General features: G+C 44.7%; 1 protein-coding gene across 1 annotated transcript in view; it reads left to right on the plus strand.

Moving 5' to 3' along the window:
• Positions 1–27,872, plus strand: part of TDRD7 (tudor domain containing 7) — a 1,553,655-nt gene that overhangs the window by 497,312 nt on the left and 1,028,471 nt on the right. Inside the window, exon 6 of the mRNA XM_044060339.1 lies at positions 22,938–23,024. Within this exon, the coding sequence (XP_043916274.1) occupies positions 22,938–23,024 (87 nt within the window). The remainder of the gene's footprint in view (positions 1–22,937; positions 23,025–27,872) is intronic.

Genomic DNA, 27,872 nt, shown 5'->3' on the forward strand with positions numbered 1-27,872 from the left:
CTTTACTAAAACAGTATCTTAGAGGACCCAAAAATGTAAGGCCTCCTAGAAGATCACCATTACCTGCATGGGACCTCAATTATGTGTTGGAAAAGCTCACCCTGCCCCCATTTGAACCAGCTGCTACTGCTGATGTAAAGTTCTTTTCATGGAAAACAGCTCTGTTACTAGCAATTACTTCAGCAAGAGAAGAGTTTCAGAGCTACAGGCCCTCATGGCTGTAGTGTAGAGCCTTTTATCATATTTTACCCAGACAGGGTGTCTCTGAGGACAAATCCAACATTTATGCCTAAGGTGGTTTCCAGTGTGACTCTTAAGCAAACAATTCATCTGCCAACCTTTTATCCAAATCCACAGAACAAGGGGGAGAGAATTCTGCATTCCTTGGACGTACACAGACATCTAAGATTCTACTTGAGCAGGACTAAAACTCTAAGAAAAACTGAGCAATTACTAGTGACATATGCTGCAGGATCAGAAGGAAAGGCTATTTCAAAGCAGACAATTTCAAAGTGGATAAGCCACTGCATCCATTTCTGCTACTTACACCATGGTAAACCTGTGCCCGAGGGCATGAGGTCTCATTCCACCAGAGTTGTAGCTACTTCAGCAGCCTTTCTCAGAGGAGTACCAACCAAAAACATTCTAGAGGCTGCTACTTGAAGTTCTGTTCACACCTTTACAAAGCATTATCATTTTCCTGTCTACTTATGTCCAGGGCAGGCTTTGCCACTGCAGTTCTGCAGGGCCTTATAGCTGCACCTAATGCTGTTTAGTTCCAGCCTCCCAACCATAGCTTTCGGCTTCTACCCAAATGTAATGACTGCAACAGTGAAACACGAAGAACATAGTCCAGTTGTGTACATTTACCATAAATGTAGATGTACGAGTGTATTCACTGTTGCAGTCCAGGTTACCCACCCGCCATCCCCCTGTCATTCTGGAGTTTATCTTTCCTTCTCTATCTTCTACAACCTATGTGGTGTATTTGCTTGTAGATGAAGGTAAAGTTTATATTGATGCATGTATATTTACATATATATATTTTTGCTACCTTTTTATGGGCACCTGACATCTGGGGCAAGAAAAACTAAAGAAAATGGCGTTGGCTGCATGTTTTATACCCCTGACAACCTGACGTCATTGAAGTGGAGACAGCAACTGACGCAGGACCCCAGACTTTGGAATTCAGGCCAACTGAGGGCAACCTGCCAGCAGATTACCCAAATGTAATGACTGCAACAATGAATACACTCGAACACCTACATTTATGGTAAGTGTACACAACTATACTTTCCTCAGAGGAGCCAAAAATTTGAGACCACCCAGGAGAGCTTCAACCCCAGCCTGGGACCTTTAACTTTGTCTTGGAGAAACTCACTCTACCTCCTTTTGAGCCAGCTGCTACTGCAGACTTAAAATTTCTTTCTTAGAAAACAGCTTTCCTTTTAGCAATCACTTCAGCTAGAAAGGGTATCTGAATTACAAGCCCTTATGGCAGTAGAGCCTTTCATCATCTTTCATGCAGACAGGGTGTCACTCAGAACCAATACATCCTTCATGCCCAAGGTGGTATCCATTGTGGCACTTAATCAGTCCATTCATTTGCCAACCTTCTTTCCCAATCCACAGAATAAAGGGGAGTGGATACTGCATTCCTTAGATGTGCACAGACAACTTAGATTCTACTTGAACAGGACGAAGCCTCAAAGGAAATCTGAACAACTGTTGGTAGCATTTGCTGCAGGGGCAGAGGGGAAGGCTATTTCGAAGCAAACCATTTCTAAATGGATAAGCCATTGCATTCATTTCTGCTATAACCACCACGGAAAACCTATCCCCAAGGGGATGAGACCTCACTCACCAGGGCTGCATCTACCTCTACAGCCTTTCTCAGAGGCGTTCCGACCAGGGACATCCTAGAAGCTGCTACCTGGAGTTCTGTACATACTTTCACCAAGCATTATCATTTGCCAATTTTCTCTAAATCCAGAGCTGGCTTTGCCTCTGCAGTCTTGCAGACCCTTATAGCTGGCCCTAATGCTATCTAACCTCCTCCTCCCAACCATAGCTTTGGGAATCTACCCAAATGTAATGACTGCAACAGTGACACACGAAGAACATAGTACAGTTGTGTACATTTACCATAAATGTAGATGTTCGAGTGTATTCACTGTTGCAGTCCTGGTTACCCTCCCGCCATCCTCCTGTCATTCTACAGACCGTCTTTCCTTCTCAATCTTCTACAACCTATGTGGTGTATTTGCTTGTAGATGAAGGTAAAGTTTATACTGATGCATCTATATATCTATATCTATATATATATATATATATATGTGTGTATTTATGTATATATATATATGTATATATATATATATATATATATATATATATATAAAATATTTATATAAATATTTATAATGTTGCTACCTTTTTGGGGGCAGGAAAAACTAAAGAAAATGGTGTCGGCTGCATGTTTTATACCCCTCATGACCTGACGTCATGGAAGAGAAGACAGCAGCCGACGCAGGACCCAAGACTTTGGAATTCAGGCCGACTGAGGGCAACCTGCCAGCAGATTACCCAAATGTAATGACTGCAACAGTGAATACACTCGAACATCTACATTTATGGTAAGTGTACACAACTGTACTTTTCATTGCTTTCCATTCGGGGGGGCACTTGACATCTGGGGCAAGAAAAACTGATGTAATGGCGTCGGCTGCATGTTTTATACCCCTGACGACCTGACGTCATGGAAGAAGGGACAGCAACCGAAGCAGGACCCAAGACTTTGTTAATCAGGCCGACTGAGGGCAACCTGCAAGCAGATTACCCAAATGCAATGACTGCAAGAGTGAATACACTCGAACATCTACATTTATGGTAAGTGTACATAACTGTACTTTTCTGGTGGCTCTTACCTCAGCCAGGAGAGTATCTGAGCTATAAGCTCTGGATTCTATTCCCTCTTACTTGGTGTTCCACAAAGGTAGTGTTTCAAATTGTACAAGTCCTTCCTTCTTTCCCAAGGTAGCCACCAAGAGTAATTTAAATACGTCTGTCCACTTTCCCTGAGTTTTTTCCCCTAATTTCTTGAACAAGGGTGAATGCTTATTGCATTGCTTGGATTTGCATAGGTAACTGAGATCCTACCTGGGTGGGACAAAACGCTTTAGAAAACCCAATCATCTGTTTTTTTCTCCTTTTCAGAATCCAAATTGGGGCAGACCTGTGTCTAAAGTGACATTATCCAAGTGGCTGTCTAACTCTGTTTCCTTTACGTACACTTCAAGAGTGAAGACTTTACATGGTAAACCTACACTCCACTAGAGCTATAGCTACTTCTGTGGCTTTCTTCTAGAGTTTCCTTAGATGATGATTGTGCCGCAGCTACTTTGGTGGACCATCACATGTTTTTTGTTCACTACAAGCTAGACATTCAGTCTAGGTCCAAAGCTTCTTTTCTTTCTTGACCATGTCCCGGAATATCCTTCAGTAGTTCCTCTCTGGGATTTTTATGTGGCTGGGGACTCTGTCCTACAGATTGCAGCCATATGTAAAAGACAGCATCGGATACGAAAATTATGTACTTAGCATAACAGTAGATATTTGTATTTCACTGTTGCAGTCATCACATCTGGGTTATCTGCCTGCAGGTAGACCTCAGTCAGCCCGAAAACCAGAGTCTTGGGATTTCTGCATCTGATGCTGTTGCCTCTTCAATAACGTCAGATCGTTAAGGGTAAAAAACATGCAGCCGACGCCATTACATCAGCTTTTCTTGCCATGCTGGAGCCCAAAGCAGAAGCAGTTTGCAAGTGCTGGTCGGCCGCTTCCTGAAATTTTCGTTTTTTGAGTTTCAAAGCTGAAGTCTTCTAAAGCTAAGTACCCCATTGGGGATCCTTTGTTCTTGCTCTAACCGATGTCAGAAAAAGTTAACAGTTGTCTTGCCTGTGGAAAGCAAATACCTCACAGAGATTTTCATTCTTACTGCATTACCTTTTTAGGCCCAGACCACAACGTCCCTCACTGTCGGTTTTGTGCCTTGCTCATTAACGTCCGAACTGTTCATCGTCGGGCTGTTTTTGTCACTAAATTCTTTCGCTCTCGTTCACAGTATTCCAAAATGGCTTCGATAAGCCATCCGACTACCGATCTTCCGAAAATACGCAAGGATAAAGACAGAGACAGACTGCATAGGTCCAGAACTGCCGTCGGCACTTCTTTTAAGGTAGTCGCCAGTCAGCTGGTACTCAGGCGCTTTTGCAGCCCCTGTTACCCACTTCTACAGATTCGCAGGCCTTTACTGAGACCCATTTGGAGTTCGGTATGCCTCTAGATGCTTCTTCGACTATTGAACCTGCAGATGTCTCTACCGTGGATGGGTCCCGAGCTGCTGTGCAGGCACCGGCTTCTGAGGGTGTATTCAGACTTTCTGATGTTCGCATTAAACCGACTACTTCGTTAATGACTAAAACTACCGAATTTCTCAGGTCCAGAGTTCACACTATGCCTAGGAAACCCACGACCAAAGCACATTCTCAAGCTCCCATGCCACTGAAACAAATGCTTAGAATGGCTGAAGACCTTATTACTTTAATTAGGGGAAGCCAGCCTTCCCTCTCTAAAAGGCAAAGAATTGATTTTCCTTCTGATTCTACAGACCGTGAGTCCGATGACTGTGACCCCTGTGATTACCTACCCTTATCTACCTATGAGGACTCGGATGCAGAGGATTCCATTCCCTCTGCCTCCCACCCGGAGGATTTTTCTTTTGGTGAACCCTTGCATACCCTAAGAGAGCATTTCCGCTGGGAATGCCAGGACTACCCACAGTCCAAAAAGAGACTCAGGGAATTTTTAGACTTGCCTCAGCATAGGCCTCTAGCTATACTCCCTGCCCTAGATATTGTAGATGATGTCTTGTTTTAGCCCTGATACTTTACCACTAGCTCCTAGAAAGCCTGACAGTTACTAAAGTACCTGACACTCACAAATTTCTCTTTAAAAATCCCACTGCGGATCCAGAGACCATTTCCCTGGGACCTAAAGGTATTAAGGGTACTATAGCCAAAAACCCTATCCCTTTGGACAGGGATTCTAGGGCTTTAGACAGATTGGGTAAGAAGGTATATACCTCTGCAACTCTTGCCATCAGAGCTTTAAATTGCCAGTTTCACATGTTGAAGTAGCAGCAGCATATTATGGAACTAATTAAACAAAAAATGTTGTTGGTTCCTGATTGTGCAGAAATAAAGACGAGTTAATGCATTCAGCAAACCAAGTTGGTAAACATACTTTGCAGTGTGGTTTTGATGCCTTAGAAGCATCTTGCAGGGCTGCTGTCACTGTGTCTGTTCTGAGAAGACATGCTTGGCTGAGGAAACAAATCTTGCCAGACCATGTCAAAGCAAAATTATTAGATGCTACATTAAACCAAGAATGTTTGTTGGCTTAAAGGCAGTCATTGTTCTTAAAAAGATGTAGGAAAAAGCTAAATCTATGCAAACTGTTAAAGATTTCTTATAGGTACAGCCACCTAGATTCAGTAGGCATTAGCCTTCAAAAAAATGGTCCTTTCCAGTCTCTCCTAGACCTTCGCAGCCCAAACCCAGGGACAACAGACCACAAAGGCTTCAGTCTCAGGGTATGCACAGATCTAAACGGATGCTCCCTCCTCAACAACAGGGAGTGATAAGCCACCCCCTTATGGAAAAAGTTCACAATGACTTGTCCTTCATCCTTCCCAGCCATGCCCAAGTACTTGCACCCCTAGGAGGAAAACTTGCCCTGCATGCAAAAAACTGGGGAGTATATTACCCAGGACTGATGGGACTTAAACATTATATCCCATGGATACAGATTCTACTTCCACTCACTGCCAACCCCAAGCGGATTGCCAGACCTTCTTCCAAACCAAAAAGCAAGTACTTTCTCTTCTCAGTATCAGGGGTATTCAACCTGTTCCAACAGAGCAAAGGGAACAGGGTTTCTTCTCCAGACTGTTCCTGGTGCCCGGAAAAGAGAACTCTTGGCACCCTATTCTGGATCTGTCAACTCTCAACTCCTCAGGAAATGCAGCAAACCACAACGAAGAAACAGCAAAAAACGTGTAGACCAGAAATCCTCACCCTGGAGTGTTATAAAACGTTTCAGCAAAAGCAATGAATAAAAATCTTGTGTTCCACTTCCTTAAAGTTGTAACAAGTATAACAGCAAATCTAAAGATCCTCACGACAAAATGATGAACCAAGTAGTAAAATAGAAATCTTTATTCCACAAAAACGAACTCCAACACAAGCGCTTGTGTTGGAGTTCGTTTTTGTGGAATAAAGATTTCTATTTTACTACTTGGTTCATCATTTTGTCGTGAGGATCTTTAGATTTGCTGTTATACTTGTTACAACTTTAAGGAAGTGGAACACAAGATTTTTATTCATTGCTTTTGCTGAAACGTTTTATAACACTCCAGGGTGAGGATTTCTGGTCTACACGTTTTTTGCTAACTCTCAACTCCTTCCTGGTGGTACCAAAATACAAAATGCTTACACTCCAGCAGCTGCTTCCTATGCTAGCCAAGGATTCCTGGCTAGCCACCCTAGACTTAGAAGCTTATGTGCACATCCCCATAAGGGATTCTTGCAGGAAATATCTACGTTTCAGGCCAGGCTGTATGCACTATCAGATGTCTTCGTGTTTCACTGTTGCAGTCATCACATTTGGGTTATCTGCTTGTAGTAGCCCTCAGTCGGCCTGATTAACAAAGTCTTGGGTCCTGCGTCAGTTGCTATGCCTTCTTTTGTGACTTCAGGTCGTCAGGGGTATAAAGCATGCAGCTGACGCCATTACATCAGTTTTCCCTGCCCCAGATATCAGGTGCCCCCTAATGGGAAGCAATTAAATCTATAAATAAACAAGGATATACCTCCAACAAAAAAGCAAATACACCAAAAAGCTTTTGAGCATAGTAAAGCAGAGTAGAGATATAGTCAAAAGAAGTAAGGGGGCTGGAGTGAGGGTAACCAGGACTGCAACAGTGAATATATTCGAACATCTACTTTTATGGTAAGTGTACACAACTGTACTATGTTCTTTATGTTTCACTGTTGCAGTCACATTTGGGTAGATTCCCAAAGCTAAGGCTGGGAGGAGGAATTTAGATAGCATTAGGACCAGCTGTAAGGCCCTGCAAGACTGCAGTGGCAAAGCCAGCTCTGGATTTAGAGAAAATTAACAGATTGTAATGCTTGGTGAAAGTATGTACAGAATTCCAGGTAGCAGAACTCCAGGTAGCAACTTCTAGGATGCCCCTGGTAAGGATGCCTCTGATAAAGGCTGTAGAGGTAGGTGGGGTCTGATCCCCTATGGGGTAGGTTTTCCATGGTGCTTGTAGAAAAAATGAATGCAATCGCCTATCCAACTGGAAATGGTTTGCTTTGAAATAGCCTTTCCCTCTGCCCCTGCAGCAAATGCCACCAGCAGTTGTTCACATTTCCTTTGAGGTTTAGTCCTGTCCAAGTAGAATCTAAGTAGACCGTGCACATCTAAGGAGTGCAGTATCCATTCCCCTTTGTTCTGTGGATTAGGAAAGAAGGTTGGCAAATGAATGGACTGATTAAGGGCCACACTGGATACCACCTTGGGCATGAAGGAGGGATTGGTCCTGAGCGACACCCTGTCCGCATGAAAGATGATGAAAGGCTCTACTGCCATAAGGGCCTGTTATTCAGATACCCTCCTTGCTGAAGTGATTGCTAAAAGGAAAGCTGTTTTCCAAGAAAGGAATTTTAAGTCTGCAGTAACAGCCGGCTCGAAAGGAGGAAGAGTGAGTTTCTCCAATACAAAGTTCAGGTCCCAGGCTGGAGTTGGAGTTCTACTGGGTGGTCGTAAATTTTTGGCCCCTCTGAGGAACTGCTTGAGCAGTGGATAAGAGAAGAGGGGAGGTGCTGTGTTATAATAAGCTGAAATAGCTAAGGCGTGAATTTTGATGGAGGAGAAAGACAGGCCCTTGTGAAGCATCTCAGTTAAGTATTGTAAAATCTGAGGTAAATTGGGCACTGCTGTGCTCATCCCTTGAGGCTGGTTCGAGGCACAGAATCTTTTCCATTTTTCAGCATAAGATTTTCGGGTGCTAGGCCTCCTTGCCTCTAAAATGATACCCATCACTGGTTTACTGAGGAATGGTAAAGGAGAGATTAGGTAATTAGCCAGGCTGATAGGTTCTGTGTTTGAAGCTGAGGTTGCAGAATCTGGTTCTCCTGCTGAGAAAATAGGGAAGGAGTCTGAGGCAGGTGCCATGGGGGCAGCAGTGACATACTGCGCAAGAGGGGGTACCAGTGTTGGCAAGGCCAGTCTGGTGCAATCAAATTGTCCTTGGTTTGTCTTGTTTGATCTTTATAATACTTTGGAGAGCAGAGGCAGAGGAGGAAAGGCATAAACTGATAGCTTTTTCCAGCTGAAGGACAGAGCATCTACTTTCCAAGCTTGTTTGTGGGGAGTCCTTGTGCAAAATTTGTCCAACTGATAGTTCTGGGGGGAGGCAAACAGGTCTATATCTGGGCTCCCCCATTTACTTGTCAACATGTTGAAAATCCTTGGTTCCAGTTTCCACTCGTGGGTCCATGAGGTTTCTGCTTGCACTCGAACATCTACATTTATGGTAAGTGTACACAACTGTACTTTCTCTGCACTTCCCTTTGTCTTATCTACTGTGCCCAGGGTATCACAAAGATGTTCTTCGTGTTTCACTGTTGCAGTCATTACATTTGGTTAATGCTGCTGGCAGGTTGCCCTCAGTCGGCCTGAATTCCAAAGTCTTGGGTCCTGCCATTTTCTTTAGTCTTTCTTGTCGCGCGGTGCCCGAAGCAGAAGTAGTTCGCAAGTGCCGGTCGGCCGACTCCTGAGATTTTCGTGTTTGAGTTTCAGATCCAAAGTCTTCATATAAAGCTAAGTACCCCATTGGGGAAACTTTTTTCTTGCTCCAGACCGATGTCAGAAAAAGTTAATAATTGTATTTCTTGTGGGAAGCAAATACCTCATAAGGATTTTCATTCTTACTGTATTCCTTGCCTAGGTCCTGATCACAATGTTTATGGTTGTCGGTTTTGTGCTAGATTTAACCAACGCACTATTAAGCGTCGGTATGATTTTGCTTTAAACTATTTTGGACGCTGGTTTAGTTGTCCTGAAATGTCGTCGGACAGCCATACGACTACCGGAGTTCACAAGAAACGCAAAGAAAAGGAAAGAGATAGACAACCGAGGCCCAAAACCGATTACGAAGCTTCTCCTAAGCCAGTCGCCGGTTTGCCGGTTCTCAGTGAGGCACTTTCGCAGCCCCTAACGCCCGCTACTTTAGAGCTGCAGGCCGCTACCGACTCCCACCTGGAGTCGGCCATGCTGCTGGAAACTCAAGGTATTGGGGCCTCGGATATTATCCCTTCAGATGGGTCCGGAGCCGCTGAGCAGGCACCGGCTTCTGAGGGTGTGTTCAGACTTGAACATCTTTACATCAAACCGATTTCAGCTTCACAGGCAAAGACTAAAGCACCTTCCAAACCAAAGAAACAAACTCAAGAGCCACGTGGTCAGGCCTCTATGCCCAAACAACAGATGCTCAAAATGGCCGAAGACTTGATTACCTTGATCAGGGGTTCCCATCTCCCTCCTGATAAGAGGCCTAGGCAAGAGACTGACTATGAATCTTCAGATCAGGTTTCCATTTCTTCTGATTTCTCTTCTGATCAGGAATATTCTCCCCCCCCCCCCATGAGGATTTTGATGCTGAAGAATCTATTCCTTCAGCTTCTCCTCCAGGGGATTATTCTTTTGGGGAAACATTACATACCATGAGGGAGCATTTCCACTGGGAGAGCCAAGATTTTTCAGAATCTAAAAAGAGGCTCAGAAATTTCCTTTTACTACCTCAATACAAGCTACTAGCCATCCCCCCTGTGTTGGACATTGTAGATGATGTGTTCTCGGAGTCTAGTCTTACCCCTGACTCCTTACCTCCAGCTCCTGTTAAGCCTGACTGATATTACAGGGTTCCTGACTCTCATAAATTCCTTTTTAAAAACCCTGCTGCAGACCCAGAAACTATTTCTCAGGGTCCCAAAGGAGTTAAGGCTCCGCTGCAAAAAACCCTACCCCCTCTGACAGAGATTCTAGGGCACTGGATAGATGGGGAAATGAGATTTACACATCTGCTACCTTGGCTATTAGGGATGTCAGTTTCATATGCTCAAATATCAGCAACATGGCATTGCTTAAACAGAAAATGTTGTTAAACTCTGAATGTGCAGAAAACAAGGAAATGCAGGATTTTTTGCATGCAGCTGAACAAGTTGGAAAGCATACTTTGCAATGTGGGTTTGATTCTTTAGAGGCCTCCTGCAGGGCCACAGTTACAGGTTCTGTAATTAGGAGGCATGCTTGGTTAAAGGAACAAAATCTGCCTGATAATGTTAAAGTTAAATTATTAGATGCACCTTTACAGCATGATACTTTGGTGTTAAGGCAGAAGAGGTGTTAAAGAAAATGGAGGACAAGGCTAAATCTATGCAAACGGTCAAAGATTGTTTACAAGTACAGCCACCTAGGTTTGGTAGACACTGGCCAACAAAAAATTGGTCCTTTCCTGTGTCAGACAGACCTCAAAGGAGCAGATCCAGACGCCCTAGAGGCAGATCCTAGGCGCAAGGTTCATACCGCTCAAAGCAATGGGGGGCTTCTACCTCCAAAGTTGGAGAAGACAAATCACAACTATACAGGAAACAGTCCCAATGACTTCCCCCTGCCTGCACCAAGCACTTATCTCCTGGCAGCACCCTTAGGGGGAAAACTAGCACTTTTTTCACAAAATTGGCACATTATAACCCAGGACAAATGGGTCTTAAGTATCGTGTCACAAGGCTACAGGTTCCATTTCCATACCCTGCCAAAGGCAAACGGCTGGCCAGATCTGCCAGAAAATCAGTGGACAGAGGCACAAAAACAAGTCTCATCCCTCATGGACATGGGGGCCATTCAACAAGTACCAGAGCAAGAGCAGGGACAAGGATTTTAATCAAGACTGTTCTTGGTACCCAGAAAGGACAAAGCCTGGAGGCCAATACTGTATCTGTATATTTTAAACACATTCCTGGATATACCAAAATTCAAGATGTTGACTTTGCAGCAGCTTCTGTCCATGCTGGGCATGAACGCTTGGCTTGTGACTTTAGACCTAAAAGAGGCATACCTGCAAGTCCCAATCAGACAAATATGTAGAAGATACCTCAGATTCAAGGCTGGCTCAATGCATTACCAATTCTCTGCACTCCACTTTGGCTTATCTACTGCTCCCAGGGTCTTTACAAAGTGCCTGGCACTAGTAATTGCATTCTGCAGACAAAGAGGAATACAAATATATCCTTACTTGGACAATTGTCAAATTCAAGCAGAGAACAAGGACATTCTTCTACAGCATCTGGCTGTACCCTCTAACATGCCTAGGGTACACAGTCAACGAAAAGAAATCAAAACTTAGTACTCTCTCAAGAGATAATATTCCTGGGTGCAAGCTTAAATACAACTGCCCAGATGGCTTATCTCATGCCAGACAAACAAAGGCAACTGACTACCTATTTCAAAATGTTGGCAACAATGGCCCAGTTATCTGCAAGAAAAATTCTGCAGGCTTTGGGCTTCATGGCATCCTGCATCCTACTAATTCCATATGCAAGACTGCATATGAGGAAACTTCAGTGGTACCTAAAAAAGTGTTTGGACTCAACATTGCCACAGCCTGGAAACTATGATTACTCTCATTCCCTGCCTGCAACAGGAGTTTTGATGGTGGGCAAAGGCTTGTCACCAAAATAAGGGACAGCCATTCACATTACACCCAGCCAGGCAGACACTAACAACGGATGCATCAAATTATGCCTGTGGGGCCCACTTGGCAGGAAGATGCATTCTGGGCACATGGACCTCAAAACAAATGCACCTACATATCAATCAAAAAGAGATGCTAGCAGTTCAAAATGCCCTGACAGCCTTCAAGGACCTACATCATCCAGGACAACTACTGATAGACAGACAACACCACGGTCATGTGGTATATAAACAAGCATGGGGGCACATATTCTTACCCCCTTTGCAGACTAGCCATGACTTTGTGGGACACAGCATTGACTTACCAAGTACATCTGCAGGCACAATTCCTGCCAGGAAGGAAAAATACTCTGGCAGGCGAACTAAGCAGAAACCTCATGGATCCCCACCAGTGGCACCTGGACCCACAAGTCTTCAGCATAATAACACGAAAATGGGGATGCCCAGACATAGATCTATTTGCATCCACTCACAACTACCAACTAAAAAGATTCTGCACAAGGAATTATCACAGACAAGCATGGAAAGTGGACGCCCTATCTTTCAGCTGGAAAGACCTATCAGTTATATGCATTTCCCCCTCTGCCTTTCCTCCCCAAGGTACTCCTAAAGGTCAGACAGGAGAAGCCAAGGATGATACTGATTGCCCCAGACTGGCCCCTCCAGTACTGGTATCCAATACTAAGGAGCTTGTCTCAATGCCCAGCTTGGACCTTACCTCAAATACCTTAGCTACTGTCCCAGCAGAACAGTCAGATCTTACACAGCCAACTCAGAACTTTAAACCTGACAGCATGGCGAATAATGTAGTCATTCAAAACACTCCTCTCAGTAAAGCTGTGATGGATGTCATTTTGGAAGCCAGAAGACCTAATACTAGAAAATCTTATGCTGGAAAATGGAAGGGATTCTGTGCTTGGAACCAGGCACAAGGAACTGATACAGCTGTGCCAAATATTCCTCAGATTTTGAAATACTTAACTGAGATGCTAGACAAATGTTTATCTTTTTCATCTATTAAAATTCATGCCCCTGCAATTTCAGCTGATTACAATGTAGAGCCACCAATATATTCTCATCCTTTATTAAAGCAGTACCTCAGAGGAGTCACAAATGTAAGACCGCCGAGGAGATCACCAATGCCTGCATGGGACCTCAACTATGTCTTGGAAAAACTCACCCTGCCTCCTTTTGTGCCAGCGGCTACTGCTGATATAAAGTTTTTATCTTGGAAAATAGCTCTGCTCCTAGCAATAACTTCTGCAAGACAAGTTTCAGAGCTACAGGCAGTCATGGCTGTGGAACCTTTTATCATTTTTTATCCAGACAGGGTCTCTGAGGACAAACCCAACATTTATGCCTAAGGTGGTGTCCAGTGTGGCTCTCAACCAAACTGTTCACCTGCCAACGTTTTACCCAAATCCACAGAACAAGAGGGAGAGAATTCTGCATTCTTTGGACATACACAGCTTAGATTCTACTTGGACAGAACCAAAGTTTTCAGAAAGACAGAGCAATTACTAGTGGCATATGCTGCAGGATCACAAGGAAAGGCTATCTCAAAGCAGACTATTTCAAAGTGGATAGGCCACTGCATTCATTTCTGCTATGTATACCATGGCAAGCCAGTACCTAAGGGCATTAGGCCACACTCAACCAGAGCTGCAGCCACTTCAGCAGCCTTTCTCAGGGGAGTACCTACCAAGGACATTTTAGAGGCTGCTACTTGGAGTTCAGTGCACACCTTTACAAAGCACTATCATCTGCCATTCTACTCTAAATCCAGGCAGGCTTTGCCACTGCAGTTCTGCAGGGCCTCATAGCTACTCATAATGCTGTTTAACTCCAGCCTCCCAAACTTAGCTTTGGGACTCTACCCAAATATAATGACTGCAACAGTGAAACACGAAGAACTTAGTACAGTTGTGTACACTTATAAATGTAGATGTTCGAGTGTATTCACTGTTGCAGTCCAGGTTACCCACCTGCCATCCCCCTTTCTTCTGATGGAACCTATGTTTCCTTCTCTGATTTATACAACCTATGTGGTGTATTTGCTTGTAGATGAAGGTAAAGTTTATATTGGTGCATGTATTTATATATATATATATATAAATTTTGGCTACCCTTTTAGGGGGCACCTGACATCTGGGGCAAGAAAAACTAAAGAAAATGGTGTCTGCCGCATCTTTTATACCCCTGACGACCTGACGTCAGGGAAGGGGCGACAGCAGCCGACGCAGGACCCAAGACTTTGGAATTCAGGCAGACTGAGGGCAACCTGCCAGCAGGATTACCCAAATGTAATGACTGCAACATGGAATACACTCGAACGTCTACATTTATGGTAAGTGTACACAACTGTACTTTACTGGCTCTAGCCATTGCATACTGCAGGCAGAGAAATATTCAAATTTACCCATACTTAGACGATTGCCTGATTCAGGCAGACAGTCAGGAATTGCTACTTCAGCACCTGACATGTGTAAGGAGACTCCTAACTTCTCTGCGGTATACCATCAACGAAAATAAATCACTTCTGGTACCCAGCCAAAAATTGTATTCCTGGGAGCAAGCTTGAACACAACTTCCCAGATGTTATTCCTCACTCCAGAAAAGCAGGTTTATTTAACAAATTACTTCAAACTACTGGCCACCCAAGCCCAGCTATCTGCAAGAAAAATACTGCAAGCCCTAGGGTTTATGGCCTCATGCATTCTACTAATTCCATATGCAAGACAGCATATGAGGAAACTTCAGTTGTACTTAAAAAGTCTCTGGTGTCAACATTCTCAGGACCTGGAAACAGTGATTCCTATCATTCCTTGCCTAAGGGCAGAGTTCTTCTGGTGAGCAGAGTCTTGCAACCACAACAGGGGACTCCCTTCCACTCAACACCCATCCCCCCCCGCTGCCCAAACCCTGACAACAGATGCATCAGACTATGCATGGGGGGCTCACATGGCAGGCAAATGGAGCCCAGGAGAAATTCAACTGCATATCAATCAAAAAGAAATGTTAGCTGTACAAAATGCACTGACAGCCTTCAAATACCCTATCCTGCCAGGACAACTCTCGATAAAGACAGCACCACAGATGTTCGTGTTTCACTGTTGCAGTCATGATTGTGGGGTTCTCCCCTGCCGGCAGGCAGTCCTCGGTTGGCCAGAATCTCAAAGTCTGAGTCCGGCGTCGGCTGTTCAGCCATGCTCCCTGACGTCAGAGCGCCAGGAGTACAAAGCTGGCAGCCGACGCCATGTTCTCCAGTCTTTCTTGACGTGCGGTGATAGCAGTTCGCAAGTGCCGGTCGGCTGACTCCTGACCATTTTTTCTAAACGTACTTTAGTCCGAAGACTTTCTTCTCCTACTCAAAGCTAAGTACCCCGTTGGGGAAACTTTTTTCTTGCTCCAGTCCGATGTCAGAAAAAGTTAATTGTATTTCATGTGGGAAGCAAATACCTCATAAGGATTTTCATTTTTACTGTATTCCTTGCTTAGGCCCTGACCACGACGTAGCTAGTTGTCGGTTTTGTGCTAGATTTAATCAACGTACGATTAAACGAATGTACAATTTTGCTTTTCATTACTTCGGTAGGCGTTTTAATTACAAAATGTCGTCGGACACGCTTCCGGCTACCGGAGTTCACAAACGACTCAAGGATAAAGACAGGCCTCCGAGGTCCAAATCAGACGATATTGTACAAGCAGAGCCAGCTTCAGGTTTGGCCGTCGTCAGTGAGGTGCTTTTGCAGCCCCTGTCGTCGGCCATTTCGGAACCGATAGCCGAAACGGACTCCCACGAGGAGCCAACTAGGCCTTTGAATATTTCAGTTGTATGACCTTCGGACAATGCTCCTTCAGATGGGTCCGGAGCCGTTGTGCAGGTACTGGCTTCCGAAGGGGTTTTCAGGCCTACTCAGCTTCTGATAAAGGCAATGAAAAAGACAAAGGCAAAGACTCCTTCCAAATCAAAGACTACAGCCCAGGCCTCTTCTGATCTGGGACCCAAGTCTCAGAAACAGTTACTTAAGATGGCGGAGGACTTACTTAGTATGATTAGGGGTTCACATCCCCCTCCAGATAAAAGGCCAAGGCAGGAATTGTATTATGACTCCTCTGATCAGGCTTCTGTTTCTTCAGTTTCTTCTTCTGACCAGGATTCTTTCCCTCCTTATGAGGATTCTGATGCTGAGGAATCGATTCATTCAGCTTCTCCCCTTGAGGATTTTTCTTTTGGGGAAACACTACGTGAAATGAGGGATCATTTTCACTGGGAAGGGCAGGAGTACTTGGGGATTTTCTTCTTCTTCCCCAATATTGACCCCTGGCTATCCCTCCTATTTTGGATATTGTGGATGATGCTTTTTCGGAGGATAACTTAACTCCTGACTCTTTTCCTACAGCTCCTGTTAAGACAGACAAGATATTATAGGGTTCCTGATTCCCACCAGTTTTTATACAAGAATCCTACTGCTGATCCTGAAACAATTTCTCAGGGCCCTAAGGGGGTTAAGGCCGCTACTGCTAAAAAACCCATTCCCACTGAGAAGGATTCCAGATCTTTAGAAAGATGGGGCAAAAAAAGTGTACACTTCTGCAACTTTATCTATTAGGGCTTTAAACTGTCAATTTCATATGCTGAAATACCAGCAATTTCTTCTGTCTGTTTTGAAACAAAAGCTAACTTCCATTTCCGCTTGTGCAGATGATAAGGAATTACATGACTTAATGCATGCCACTGAACAAGTAGGGAAGCATGGTTTACACTGTGGTTTTGATGCCTTGGAGGCTTCTTGTAGGGCTGCTGCCTCTGGCACAGTCATTAGAAGGCATGCTTGGTTAAAGGAACAAAACTTGCCAGATCAAGTAAAAGCTAAGTTATTGGATGCTCCTGTTCAGCATAATGTTTTGTTTGGATCTAAGGCTGAAGAGGTGATAAAAGAATATGGAGGACAAGGCAAAATCCATGCAAACGGTTAAGGATTTCTTATAAGTACAGCCACCCAGATTTAGTAGGAATTGGCCTACTAAAAATTGGTCCTTTCCCAATTCAGACAGACCTCAGAGGGGTAGATACAGACGCTCCCGAGGAAGGCCCCAAACACAAGCCTCTTATTGACCAAGACAGTGGACTGCTTCCACCCCTAGAGGAGGAGAGGACAGGTCGCAAGCTCATAGAAAACAGGCTCAATGACTCCCTCTGTTGGGCTGCAGGAACTTCTTGCCTGGAAGCCCCTCTCGGAGGAAAACTTTCTCTTTTTCACCCAAATTGGACTCATATAACCTAAGACAAGTGGGTTCTGGATGTGGTTTCAAGAGGTTACAAATTCCATTTTCATACCCTACCAAGACCAAGCGGATGGCCGGATCTACCAAAACATCAATGGTTAGAGGCCTTAAACCAGGTGGAAGCCCTCTTGGCTATGAAAGCCATAGAACTGGTTCCACTTTCAGAAATGGGACAAGGTTTTTACTCAAGGCTCTTTCTAGTCCCCAGAAAGCAAAATTCATGGAGACCCATTCTGGATCTGTCAGTCTTGAACACTTTTCCCGAGATACCAAAATTCAAGATGCTTACTCTACAGCAGCTACTTCCATTGCTGACCAAAAATGCATGGATGGTAACTTTGGATTTAAAGGAGGCTTATTTACACATTCCCATCAGGCAGGAGTGCAGAAAGTACTTCAGGTTCAAGGCCGGATCGAGGCACTATCAATTCTCTGCGCTGCCCTTTGGATTGTCTACTGTGCCCAGGGTCTTCACCAAATACCTGGCTCCAGTAGTAGCTTATTGCAGACTCAAGGGAATTCAAATTTACCCTTATCTGGACGACTGTCTTATTCAGGCAGACAGCAAGGATGTCTTACTCCAGCATCTAGAATTTGTTCAGAAACTTCTCAAGTTCCTGGGATTCACTGTAAACATAAAAAAGTCAAATTTTACACCCTCACAACAGATAACTTTTCTGGGTGCTCTTCTAAACACAACAACCCAGATGGCATTTCTGACATACGAAAAACAATTACAGCTGGCTTCAACTTTCAAAACCTTGGTATCGTTAACTCAGCTATCTGCAAGGAAATTCCTGCAGGCTTTGGGTTACATGGCCTCCTGCATCCTTCTCGTACCATATGCAAGACTACATATGAGGAAAATACAGTGGTACCTAAAAAGTGTATGGTCTCAGCATTGCCACAGTTTAGACATACAGATCACCGTCCTGCCTGGTCTTCAAAAGGAATTCCTTTGGTGGTCCAAGGCATGTACTCAGAACAAAGGGAAAGCCTTCAGTCTGCCTCCAGCCAGTCAGATACTAACCACGGACGCCTCAGATTATGCATGGGGAGCCCATTTTCAGGGCAACTGTCTGCAGGGCCTTTGGACAAAGGATCAGAAGCACTGCATATCAATTTAAAGGAAATGTTAGCCATTCAGAATGCTCTATTGGCCTTCAGGAATCTTCTACAACCAGGACAACTACTGATACGGACAGACAACACCACAGTTATGTGGTACATAAACAAGCAGGGGGGATCACATTCCTATCCCCTTTGCAGACTAGCCATGAATCTATGGAACACAGCTCTAGCTTACAAACTGGACCTTCAAGCTCAGTTTCTACCAGGGAAGCAAAACATCCTGGCAGACAGTCTGAGCAGAAACCTGTCAGACCCACACGAATGGATGCTGGACACCGAAATATTCAAGATGATTACAGCAGTCTGGGGATGTCCTCACATAGACCTCTTTGCATCCCACCTCAATCATCAACTATAGATTTTTTGCACAAGGACATTCCACAAACTAGTTTGGAAAGTGGATGCACTATCATTCAGTTGGAGAAACCTCTCGGGGTATGCCTTCCCGCCTCTACCTCTTTTTCCACGGGTGTTATTAAAGATCAAGCAGGACAAGCCCAAGATGATAATTTTACTGGCCCCAAATTGGCCTCGACAGTTTTGGTACCCAACACTGAAAAACCTTTCTCTGGAGCCCCCTTGGGTTTTACCTCAGACTCTGAACCTTCTGTCCCAACACCAGGGTCAAGTTCTGCACTCCCATGTCAAAACTCTCAGCCTGGCTAATCCAGGGTCTATGATTCATTCTCTCCTACCCAAGCAGGTTATGGATGTCATTTTAGAAGCCAGACGTCCTAGCAATAGAAAATCTTATTCAGGAAAATGGAAAAGATTTTGCACCTGGATGCAGGCTCAGGATTCGGATCCTCTTATTCCTAATATTCCTCTGATTTTACTTTACCTGACAGACCTCTTACATAAGGGTCTCTCTTTTTTTCTTCCATAAAGATACATGCCTCTGCTATTTCTGCTCATTATAATACAGACCCTCCAATCTTTTCCCACCAGCTCATGAGACAGTTTCTCAGAGGAGCTAAGAACTTTAAGGCGCCCTAGATCTCCACCCATTCCTGCCTGGGATCTCAACTATGTTTTGGAAAAACTCACCTTACCTCCTTTTGAGCCTGCTGCCACATCTGACATCAAGTTTTTATCTTGGAAGACAGCCATCCTGTTAGCTGTGACCTCTGCCAGGAAAGTTTCGGAGTTGCAAGCTCTCATGGCTGTGGAACCTTATATTATTTTTCACCAAGACAGGGTGTCTTTAAGGACTAATCCTACTTTCATGCCTAAGGTGGTTTCCAAAGTGGCTTTAAATCAAACTATTCACCTGCCAACTTTTTTCCCCAGTCCTCAAAATAGGGGGGGGAAGGATCTTGCATTCCTTGGATGTACACAGACAACTACATTTTTACCTGAGCAGAACCAAGGACATCAGGAAATCAGAGCAATTGTTTGTTTCTTATGCTTCAAGTTCCCAAGGTAAAGCCATTTCAAAACGGACCATTTCTAAATGGATTGCTCATGGAATCAGTATTTGTTATTCACACCATGGAAAGCAAATCCCAGGGAGTATAAGGACTCACTCTACCAGAGCTGCTGCCTTCCTCAGGGGAGTTCCTACCAAAGACATTTTGGAAGCTGCAACTTGGAGTTCAGTGCATACTTTTTCTAAGCACTACAATCTACCTATCTACTCTAAGTCTAGGGCAGGCTTTGCTTCTGCAGTCTTGCAGGGCCTTTTAGCCGCCCCCTCTACTTTGACCGCCTCCCTTTTATTCTGCTTTGGGATTCAACCCTACAGTCATGACTGCAACAGTGAAACACGATGAACATAGTACAGTTGTGTACACTTACCATAAATGCAGATGTTCGAGTGTCTTCACTGTTGCAGTCTGGGTTACCCTCCCTGCTGTCCCCTCTTATTTTTACTTTTGTGTGGTTCCCTTCTTCACCCTTCTTCTGAGGTGTATTTGCAAAGGGTATGGGACTTTACTCATTTTGGAACACCTGACATCTGGGGCAAGAAAAACTGGAGAAGATGGCGTCAGCTGCCAGCTTTGTACTCCTGGTGCTCTGACGTCAGGGAGCATGGCTGAGCAGCCGACGCCGGACCCAGACTTTGGGATTCTGGCCGACTGAGGACTGCCTGCCGGCAGGGGAGAACCCCACAGTCATGACTGCAACAGTGAAGACACTCGAACATCTACATTTATGGTAAGTGTACACAACTGTACTTTATGTTGTACATAAGCAGGGGGGAACTCGTTTCTACCCACTCTGCAGGTCTATCAAGTGCACCTGCAAGTTCAGTTCCTGCCAGGCAAACAAAATTTACTGGCAGACGACTTAAGCAGAAATCTAATGGACCCACACTAGTGGAAACTGGAACCCACCTCATTGAAACTTCTAATACACAGGTGGGGGACACCAGAAGTGGATCTCTTTGCCCCCCCCCCCAATACCATCAACTAAGCAAATTTTGCACCAGAATTCCCCACAGCCAAGCATGGAAAGTGGATGCCATATCCTTTACATGGGAAAACCTCTCAATCTGTGCCTTTCCCCCTCTGTCCTTCATTTCAAAAGTACTACTCAAGATCAAACAGTACAGGCCAAGGACATTCTTTGTTGCACCAGACTGGCCACGCCAGCACTGGTACCCACTCCTATGCATTCTGACAGCAGTGCCACTCTAGCACCTACATCAGACCCCTACTCTGCTGTCCCAGCAGGATAGACAGATTTTGTATCCTCAGCTGCAAACCCTAAACCTGGCAGCCTGGCTTATTCCCTGAATACATCATCAGCAACCCTCAGCAAACAGGTGCTGGATGTTATCCTTGATGCCAGGAGGCCTAGTACTAGGAAATCCTTTTCAGAAAAGTGGAAAAGATACTGTTCTTGGAGCCAGTCTCAAGGAAAGGACACAGCCGTGCCCACCTTACCTCAAATCCTAGATTATCTGGCAGAGCTGCTCCACAAAGGCCTGTCCTCATCAGTTAAGATTCATGCCTCTGCCATCTCAGCTCATTACAATACTGAAGCCCACCCCTCTTCTCTCACCCTCTGATCAAACAGTTCCTGAGAGAAGCTAACAATTTAAGACCCCCAAAGAGAGCTCCATGCGGACAGGGTTTCCCTCAGGACTAACCTATCATTTATGCCCAAGGTGGTATCCAGTGTGGCTTTAAACCAATCCATCCATTTACCAACCTTTTTTCCGAATCTTCAAAATAAAGGGAAAAGGAACCTGCACTGTTTGGGGGACGTGCAGAGACACCTCGGATTTTACCTTGACAGGACTAAACCTTTCAGAAAATCTGACCAGCTACTCGTCAGCTTTGCTACAGGGACAGAGGGCAAGGCCATTTCAAAGCAAACCATTTCTAAATGGATAGCACACAGCATGTATTTCTGCTACAAACACCATGGAAAACCTACCCCACAGGGGATCAGACCTCATTCCACTGGGGCTACCTCAACTTTTACAGCATTTCTCAGGGGAGTCCCTACCAGGGACATCCTGGAAGCTGCAACCTGGAGTTCTGTACACACCTTCAAGCATTACCACTTACCTATCTTTTCTAAATCCAGAGCTGGATTTGCCACAGCAGTCTCACAAGGCCTGTTAGCCAGCCCTAATACTTTTTTGACTGCCTCCACCCTTCCTCAGCTTTAGGAATCAACCCAAGTGTGATGACTGCAACAGTGAAACATGAAGAACATAGTACAATTGTGTACACTTACCATAAATGTAGATGTTCGAGTGTATTCACTGTTGCAGTCCTGGTTACCCTCCTTCCAGCCCCCTGTCTTTTCTATACTTTCTACCTGTCCTCTTTTTTGACCATATCTTATGGCAGTGGTATTTACTTTCTACTGGAGAGTGTTACACACCATGTGATTGCTTCCTGTTTTAGGGGCTCCTGACATCTGGGGCAAAAAAAAAAAACTGATGTAATTGCATCGGCTGCATGTTTTATACCCTTAATGATCTGATGTCATGGAAGAGGCGACAGCATCCGATGCAGAAATTCCAAGTATTCAGGACGACTAAGGGCTACCTGCAGGCAGATAACCCAAGTGTGATGACTGCAGCAGTGAATACACTCGAACATCTACATTTATGGTAAGTGTACACAGCTGTACTGTCTGTGGTGTCTGTCTTCGTCTGGTTCAACCTTCCCTACCTTTTTGGTGAGTCTTTTTGCCTAAGATAACCAAGTGGGGGAGGTTTGGTTGCTCTGTTTTTCTTGGTTTCCTTTGTCGTCTTCCTTTATGTGGCAGATATAATTTGCAACTCGATTGTCTGAGGTGTCTGTGAGAGAGTGGGCCATTGCGGGTAGGGTAGTAGAGCCTGGTGAGTTAGTGTAGGGGATTTGGCCAGTGCTGGATCCAATAAACCCACAGGTTGAACCAGACTGAGACAGATGACAGAGTTCTATCTTTATGGTAAGTACATACTTTTTATTTTTGTTGTTAGCCAGCAGAATTGTGTAAACCTGCCTGTCATATTCACCCCCCCCCCCCCAATAAAAAAAGGCCAGACAGTATGGGTTGCAGTAAGGACTTTATTCCTCTCTACTATGAGGCCATTTAAAATTTATGATATTAATTCAATTTGAATAGGATTGTGTTGTACATCAAAATTAAACTAAAATGTTTTTTTCATTTAGACATTTCTTTTCTTCTAGCCTGTTACGTCAGACCAATTTCTGTCAGTACCATTTTGTGGTAAATGGTGCTTATTATTTCATGAAGGAAAATGGGTTCGTGTGGAGGTATGTATTCTTTAATTTCTTTTGCTAATATTGTATAAACCTACTTTTTAGCCAGCTGCACCAAAACTAGATGAATGATGGATATTTGGTCTGGCTCTGAAGAAGTCCAACCTGTTTTTAGTAGACAAAAGCGCTAACTAAACTGGTCATTTGACTTTGCTTTGGTAACGTCTGAAAGTGTTGCGTTTGGTTTTTGGTTCACTGTACACATTTCTTGTAGTGTTTTGTTTTTATATTGCAGTTTCGTAAGTGAACTTAAATAACAGTAGATGTTTGAATAATCATTGCTACAATAGCCTTTCCTTCCTGATAAGCCAGTTTGATTAAAGAAATGATGTCCTTCAAGAATGCAACTGCAGTCATAACATATGGGTTGTCCTGCCTCAGGCATCCCTCAGTCGGCCGGATTCCAAAGTCTGGGTCCGGCGTCGGCTGATGCCGCATTTCTCTGCGACGTCAGAGCGGCTGGAGTATATAAGCATCAGCCGACGCCATCTTCTTCAGTCTTTCTTGCCGCGCGGTGCCCGAAGCAGAAGCAGTTCGCAAGTGCCGGTCGGTCAGCTCCTGTATTCTTCGAAACCGAAGTCATCAAAAAAGCTAAGTACCCCGTTGGGGACCTTTTCTTGCCTCAGCTGATGTCAGAAATTACTGAAAAAGTAAATAATTGTTTGTCTTGTGGTAAACAAATACCTCATAAGGATTTCCACTCTTACTGCCTCCCTTGCCTTGGCCCAGACCACGATGTCTCGGCCTGTGCCGCCTGTGCTCGCTTCAATAAGCGCACTCTCAGGCGCCGGGCGGAGTTCGCAGAAGACTTTTTCGGCGACAAATTTGATTATACAATGCCGTCGGAACAACCGACAACGCAGACTCCTAAGAAATGAAAAGACTGGGACCGACATCCTCGGCCCGCGTCTTCCACCGACACCACGCCAAAACTAACCGCGAGTGCCCCGGTTCCCTCTGAGGCGGTTATTCCACCGCTCCGAACAGAAGACACCGCATTACCGATACCTCCGATACCAGAGGCCACTCAGACGCCAGTTATTGATTTTCCTCCAGATACCGAAACCGAGGAAATACCCGAGACCATTGCTGTTGATAAGGTCACTCGTGCACGTGGAGCGGCTAGGCCTCCCATGTCCATGTCTATCAAGGCCTACACACGTGCTAAGGCAGCCAGCAAGTCCAAGCATCTTACTGCTAAAACTTTACCTCAGCCTACTCCTGAAACTCAAATCATGTCTATGGCCGCAGATTTAATTTCCCTGATCAGAGGTTCCCAGGCCCATCCTGAGAGAGGATCCCAGCCTCCTCCTGACAAGAGGCCCAGGGTTGAACCCTCTGACCCTCTTCCTTCAGATGAAGATTCTGAGGACTCTGTTCACTCTGAAAGCCAGGAAGAGCCCTTCCAGACCTATGAGGATTCAGATGCAGAGGACTCCATTCCCTCAGCCTCCCCTCCTGAGGATATTTATTTTGGGGAAGTTCTGCATTCCATGAGGGAGCATTTTAAGTGGCAAGGTCAGGAATATTCAGATTCCAGAAAGCGCCTTCGAACCTTCCTTAAAAAGCCCCAACACAGACCCTTAGCTATACCTCCTGTGCTTGATGTTTTGGATGATTTGTACTCTGACTCCAGTGTTACCCCTGATACTCTTCCTCCTGCTCCTGTCAAGCCTGACAGATACTATAGGGTCCCAGAAACCCATTCTCATTTCTTTAAGGCCCATGCTGTTGATTTAGAAACAATTTCCCAGGGGCCTAAAGGGGTTTCAGCTACCACCTCCAAAAACCCTTTGCCTTCCAACAGGGAAGCAAGGTCCATAGAGAGATGGGGGAAGAAGGTTTACACCTCCACTACTTTATCTATGAGAGCTCTCAATTGTCTCTTTCACATGTTTCAATATCAGGATTTCCTGTTAGATGATTTACAGAAAACATTGGCCTCTCCTGAACCCTTAGATAGGAAGTCTTTGCAGGAGGCTGTGCATAATGCTCAACAGGTTAGCAATCACTTTCTACAGTGTGGATATGATTCATTGGAGGCTTCATGTAGGGCAGCTATGACAAGGGCGGTCATTCGTAGACATGCATGGTTAAAAGAACAACCTTTACCAGATCATGTTAAGGCAAAACTTCTTGACGCACCCTTGGGAAAGAACAAGCTTTTTGGTGCTAATGCTAAAGATGTGTTAAAGTCCATTGAGGAAAAAGCCAAGTCAGTTCAGACAATAAAAGATTTCCTCCAGGTTCAGCCGCCCAAATTCAGCAGGAACTGGCCTTCTAAAAACTGGTCCTTTCCTAATCCTGAAAGATTTCAAAGGGGCAAAAACAGGCGTGGCCGAGGAAGAGGACAATACAGAGGATCCTACAGGGGACGACAATGGCAACCAACAAACCAAAGAAGTGACACAGGGGTTTCTCCTGCCCCGCAGGGACAATCTCAATGACTTTCCTCTAGTTCCGCTAACCAAGGAGCAAACAGAAGCTCCTTTGGGTGGAAAGTTATCTCTGTTTTCAGAAAATTGGCACAAACTGACAAAAGACAAATGGATTTTGGACATTATAGACCACGGTTACAGGTTACATTTTCATACCTTGCCAAGAAAACAAGGCATGCCAAACCTTCCACAAAATCTGAGGGCAGAGGCTATCAATCAAATTTCTCTGCTTGCACAGATCAAAGCAATAGAAAAAGTTCCACAACAAGAACAAGGTCAGGGGTTTTACTCAAGACTGTTCCTTGTTCCAAGAAAAGAAACTCAATGGAGACCAATACTGGACTTGTCCGCTTTAAACACTTTTCTCATAGTACCAAAGTTCAAAATGCTGACTCTACAGCAACTCCTTCCCATGCTGGGCAAGGGGTCTTGGCTGATTACTCTGGACCTCAAGGAGGCATACCTGCATGTCCCTATCAGACACAGCTGCAGAAGATACCTCAGATTTCTTGCAGGGCCAGAGCATTATCAATTCTCAGCATTGCCATTTGGCTTATCTACTGCACCCAGAGTATTCACGAAATGCCTGGCATCAGTAATTGCTCATTGCAGGCTCCAGGGGATTCAAATCTACCCATACCTGGACGATTGCCTCATACAAGCGGACAACAAACTAACCTTGACAAAAACTTGAATTATGTCATACACTTGCTACAGGCTCTGGGATACACAGTCAACTTTCAAAAGTCAAGACTTCAGCCATCCCAGCAAATAACCTTCTTAGGAGCCAAACTGGACACAGTCTCTCAAATGGCTTACCTGACAGAAGACAAGCAAAAGAAGTTAACCCATTACTTCAAAAGTTTAGCAAAGCTCACCCAGATGACTGCAAGGAGTTTCCTACAGGCCCTGGGTTACACGGCATCCTGCATTCTCCTGGTTCCACTAGCAAGACTACACATGAGAAAGCTTCAATGGTACTTAAAAAGCTTATGGTCTCAATACAGCAACAACCTATAAGCAACTATCCCACTCATTCCATGTCTTCAAAAGGAATTTCTATGGTGGGCCACAGCAAGCCAGTCAAACATAGGTATGTCGTTCAAAAAACCTCAGATAACACAGACCATGACCACAGACGCCTCAGACCTTGGATGGGGGGCGCACATGGAGGGCAGATGTATTCAAGGACAATGGTCTCCAAAGGAAACAAATCTGCATATCAATCAAAAAGAAATGCTAGCAGTAATGAATGCCATCGAGGCCTTTGGGCAACAACTTCAACAAGGCCATCTATTAATACGGACAGACAACACCACAGTGATGTGGTACATAAACAAGCAGGGGGGCACTCATTCTTACCCCCTTTGCAGACTGACAATGAATCTTTGGGAAAAATCACTGGGTCTAAACATAGTTACAATCCCAGTTTGTTCCAGGCAAAGACAATGTTCTGGCGGACAGTCTAAGCAGGAATTTCCTAGACCCCCACGAATGGAGGCTACATCCAGACATCTTCTTACGACTCACCTCGACATGGGGCAGGCCGGACGTAGACCTATTTGCCTCCCACCTCAATCACCACTTAAAAAGTTCTGCTCAAGGACATATCATCCACAAGCATGGAAAATAGATGCCCTCTCATTCAACTGGAGCTCCCTGATAATTTATGCATTTCCACCTCTGCCACTGATGACCACAGTGTTATTAAAGATCAAAGCAGACAAGCCGAAGGGGATCCTAATAGCTCCAGACTGGCCAAGACAACACTGGTACCCACTACTACGGAGCATATGTCACAACAAAACGTGGGCCCTTCCACAATGGCCCCAACTTTTGACTCAACACAACTTCAGGACAGTTCATCCCAACATCCAGACGCTACAGCTAACAGCTTGGGAAATCCCATAACTAACCTTGATTTACCTCTCTCCAAGGAAGTTCAGCAGATACTAACAGAAGCCCGCAGACCATCCACCAGAAAGGCTTACTCAGCCAAATGGAAGAGATTCAGCATTTGGAATACCAACAAGGGTCATGATGCATCACTTTTGAGCATTCCTCTCATCCTGGAATACTTGGCAGATATGCTACATAAAGGACTCTCATACTCTTCCATAAAAATTCATGCTTCAGCTATCTCAGCTAGATACAACACTGACCCACCTGTGTTTTCACATCCTTTGTTAAGGCAATTTCTTAGAGGAATCAAGAATATAAAGCCCCCAAGAAAGGCACCAGTACCAGCTTGGGACCTCAATTTTGTCCTAGAAAAATTGACTCTACCTCCCTTCGAGCCAGCAGCTTCTGTGGATTTACAATTTCTTTCCTGGAAGACAGCTTTCCTGTTGGCCATTACCTCAGCAAGAAGGGTTTCGAAATTACAGGCCTTAATGGCAACACC

Source organism: Protopterus annectens, chromosome 2.part0, assembly GCF_019279795.1.
Source record: "Protopterus annectens isolate FY-2018-M chromosome 2.part0, PAN1.0, whole genome shotgun sequence".
Lineage (NCBI taxonomy): Eukaryota > Metazoa > Chordata > Ceratodontiformes > Protopteridae > Protopterus > Protopterus annectens.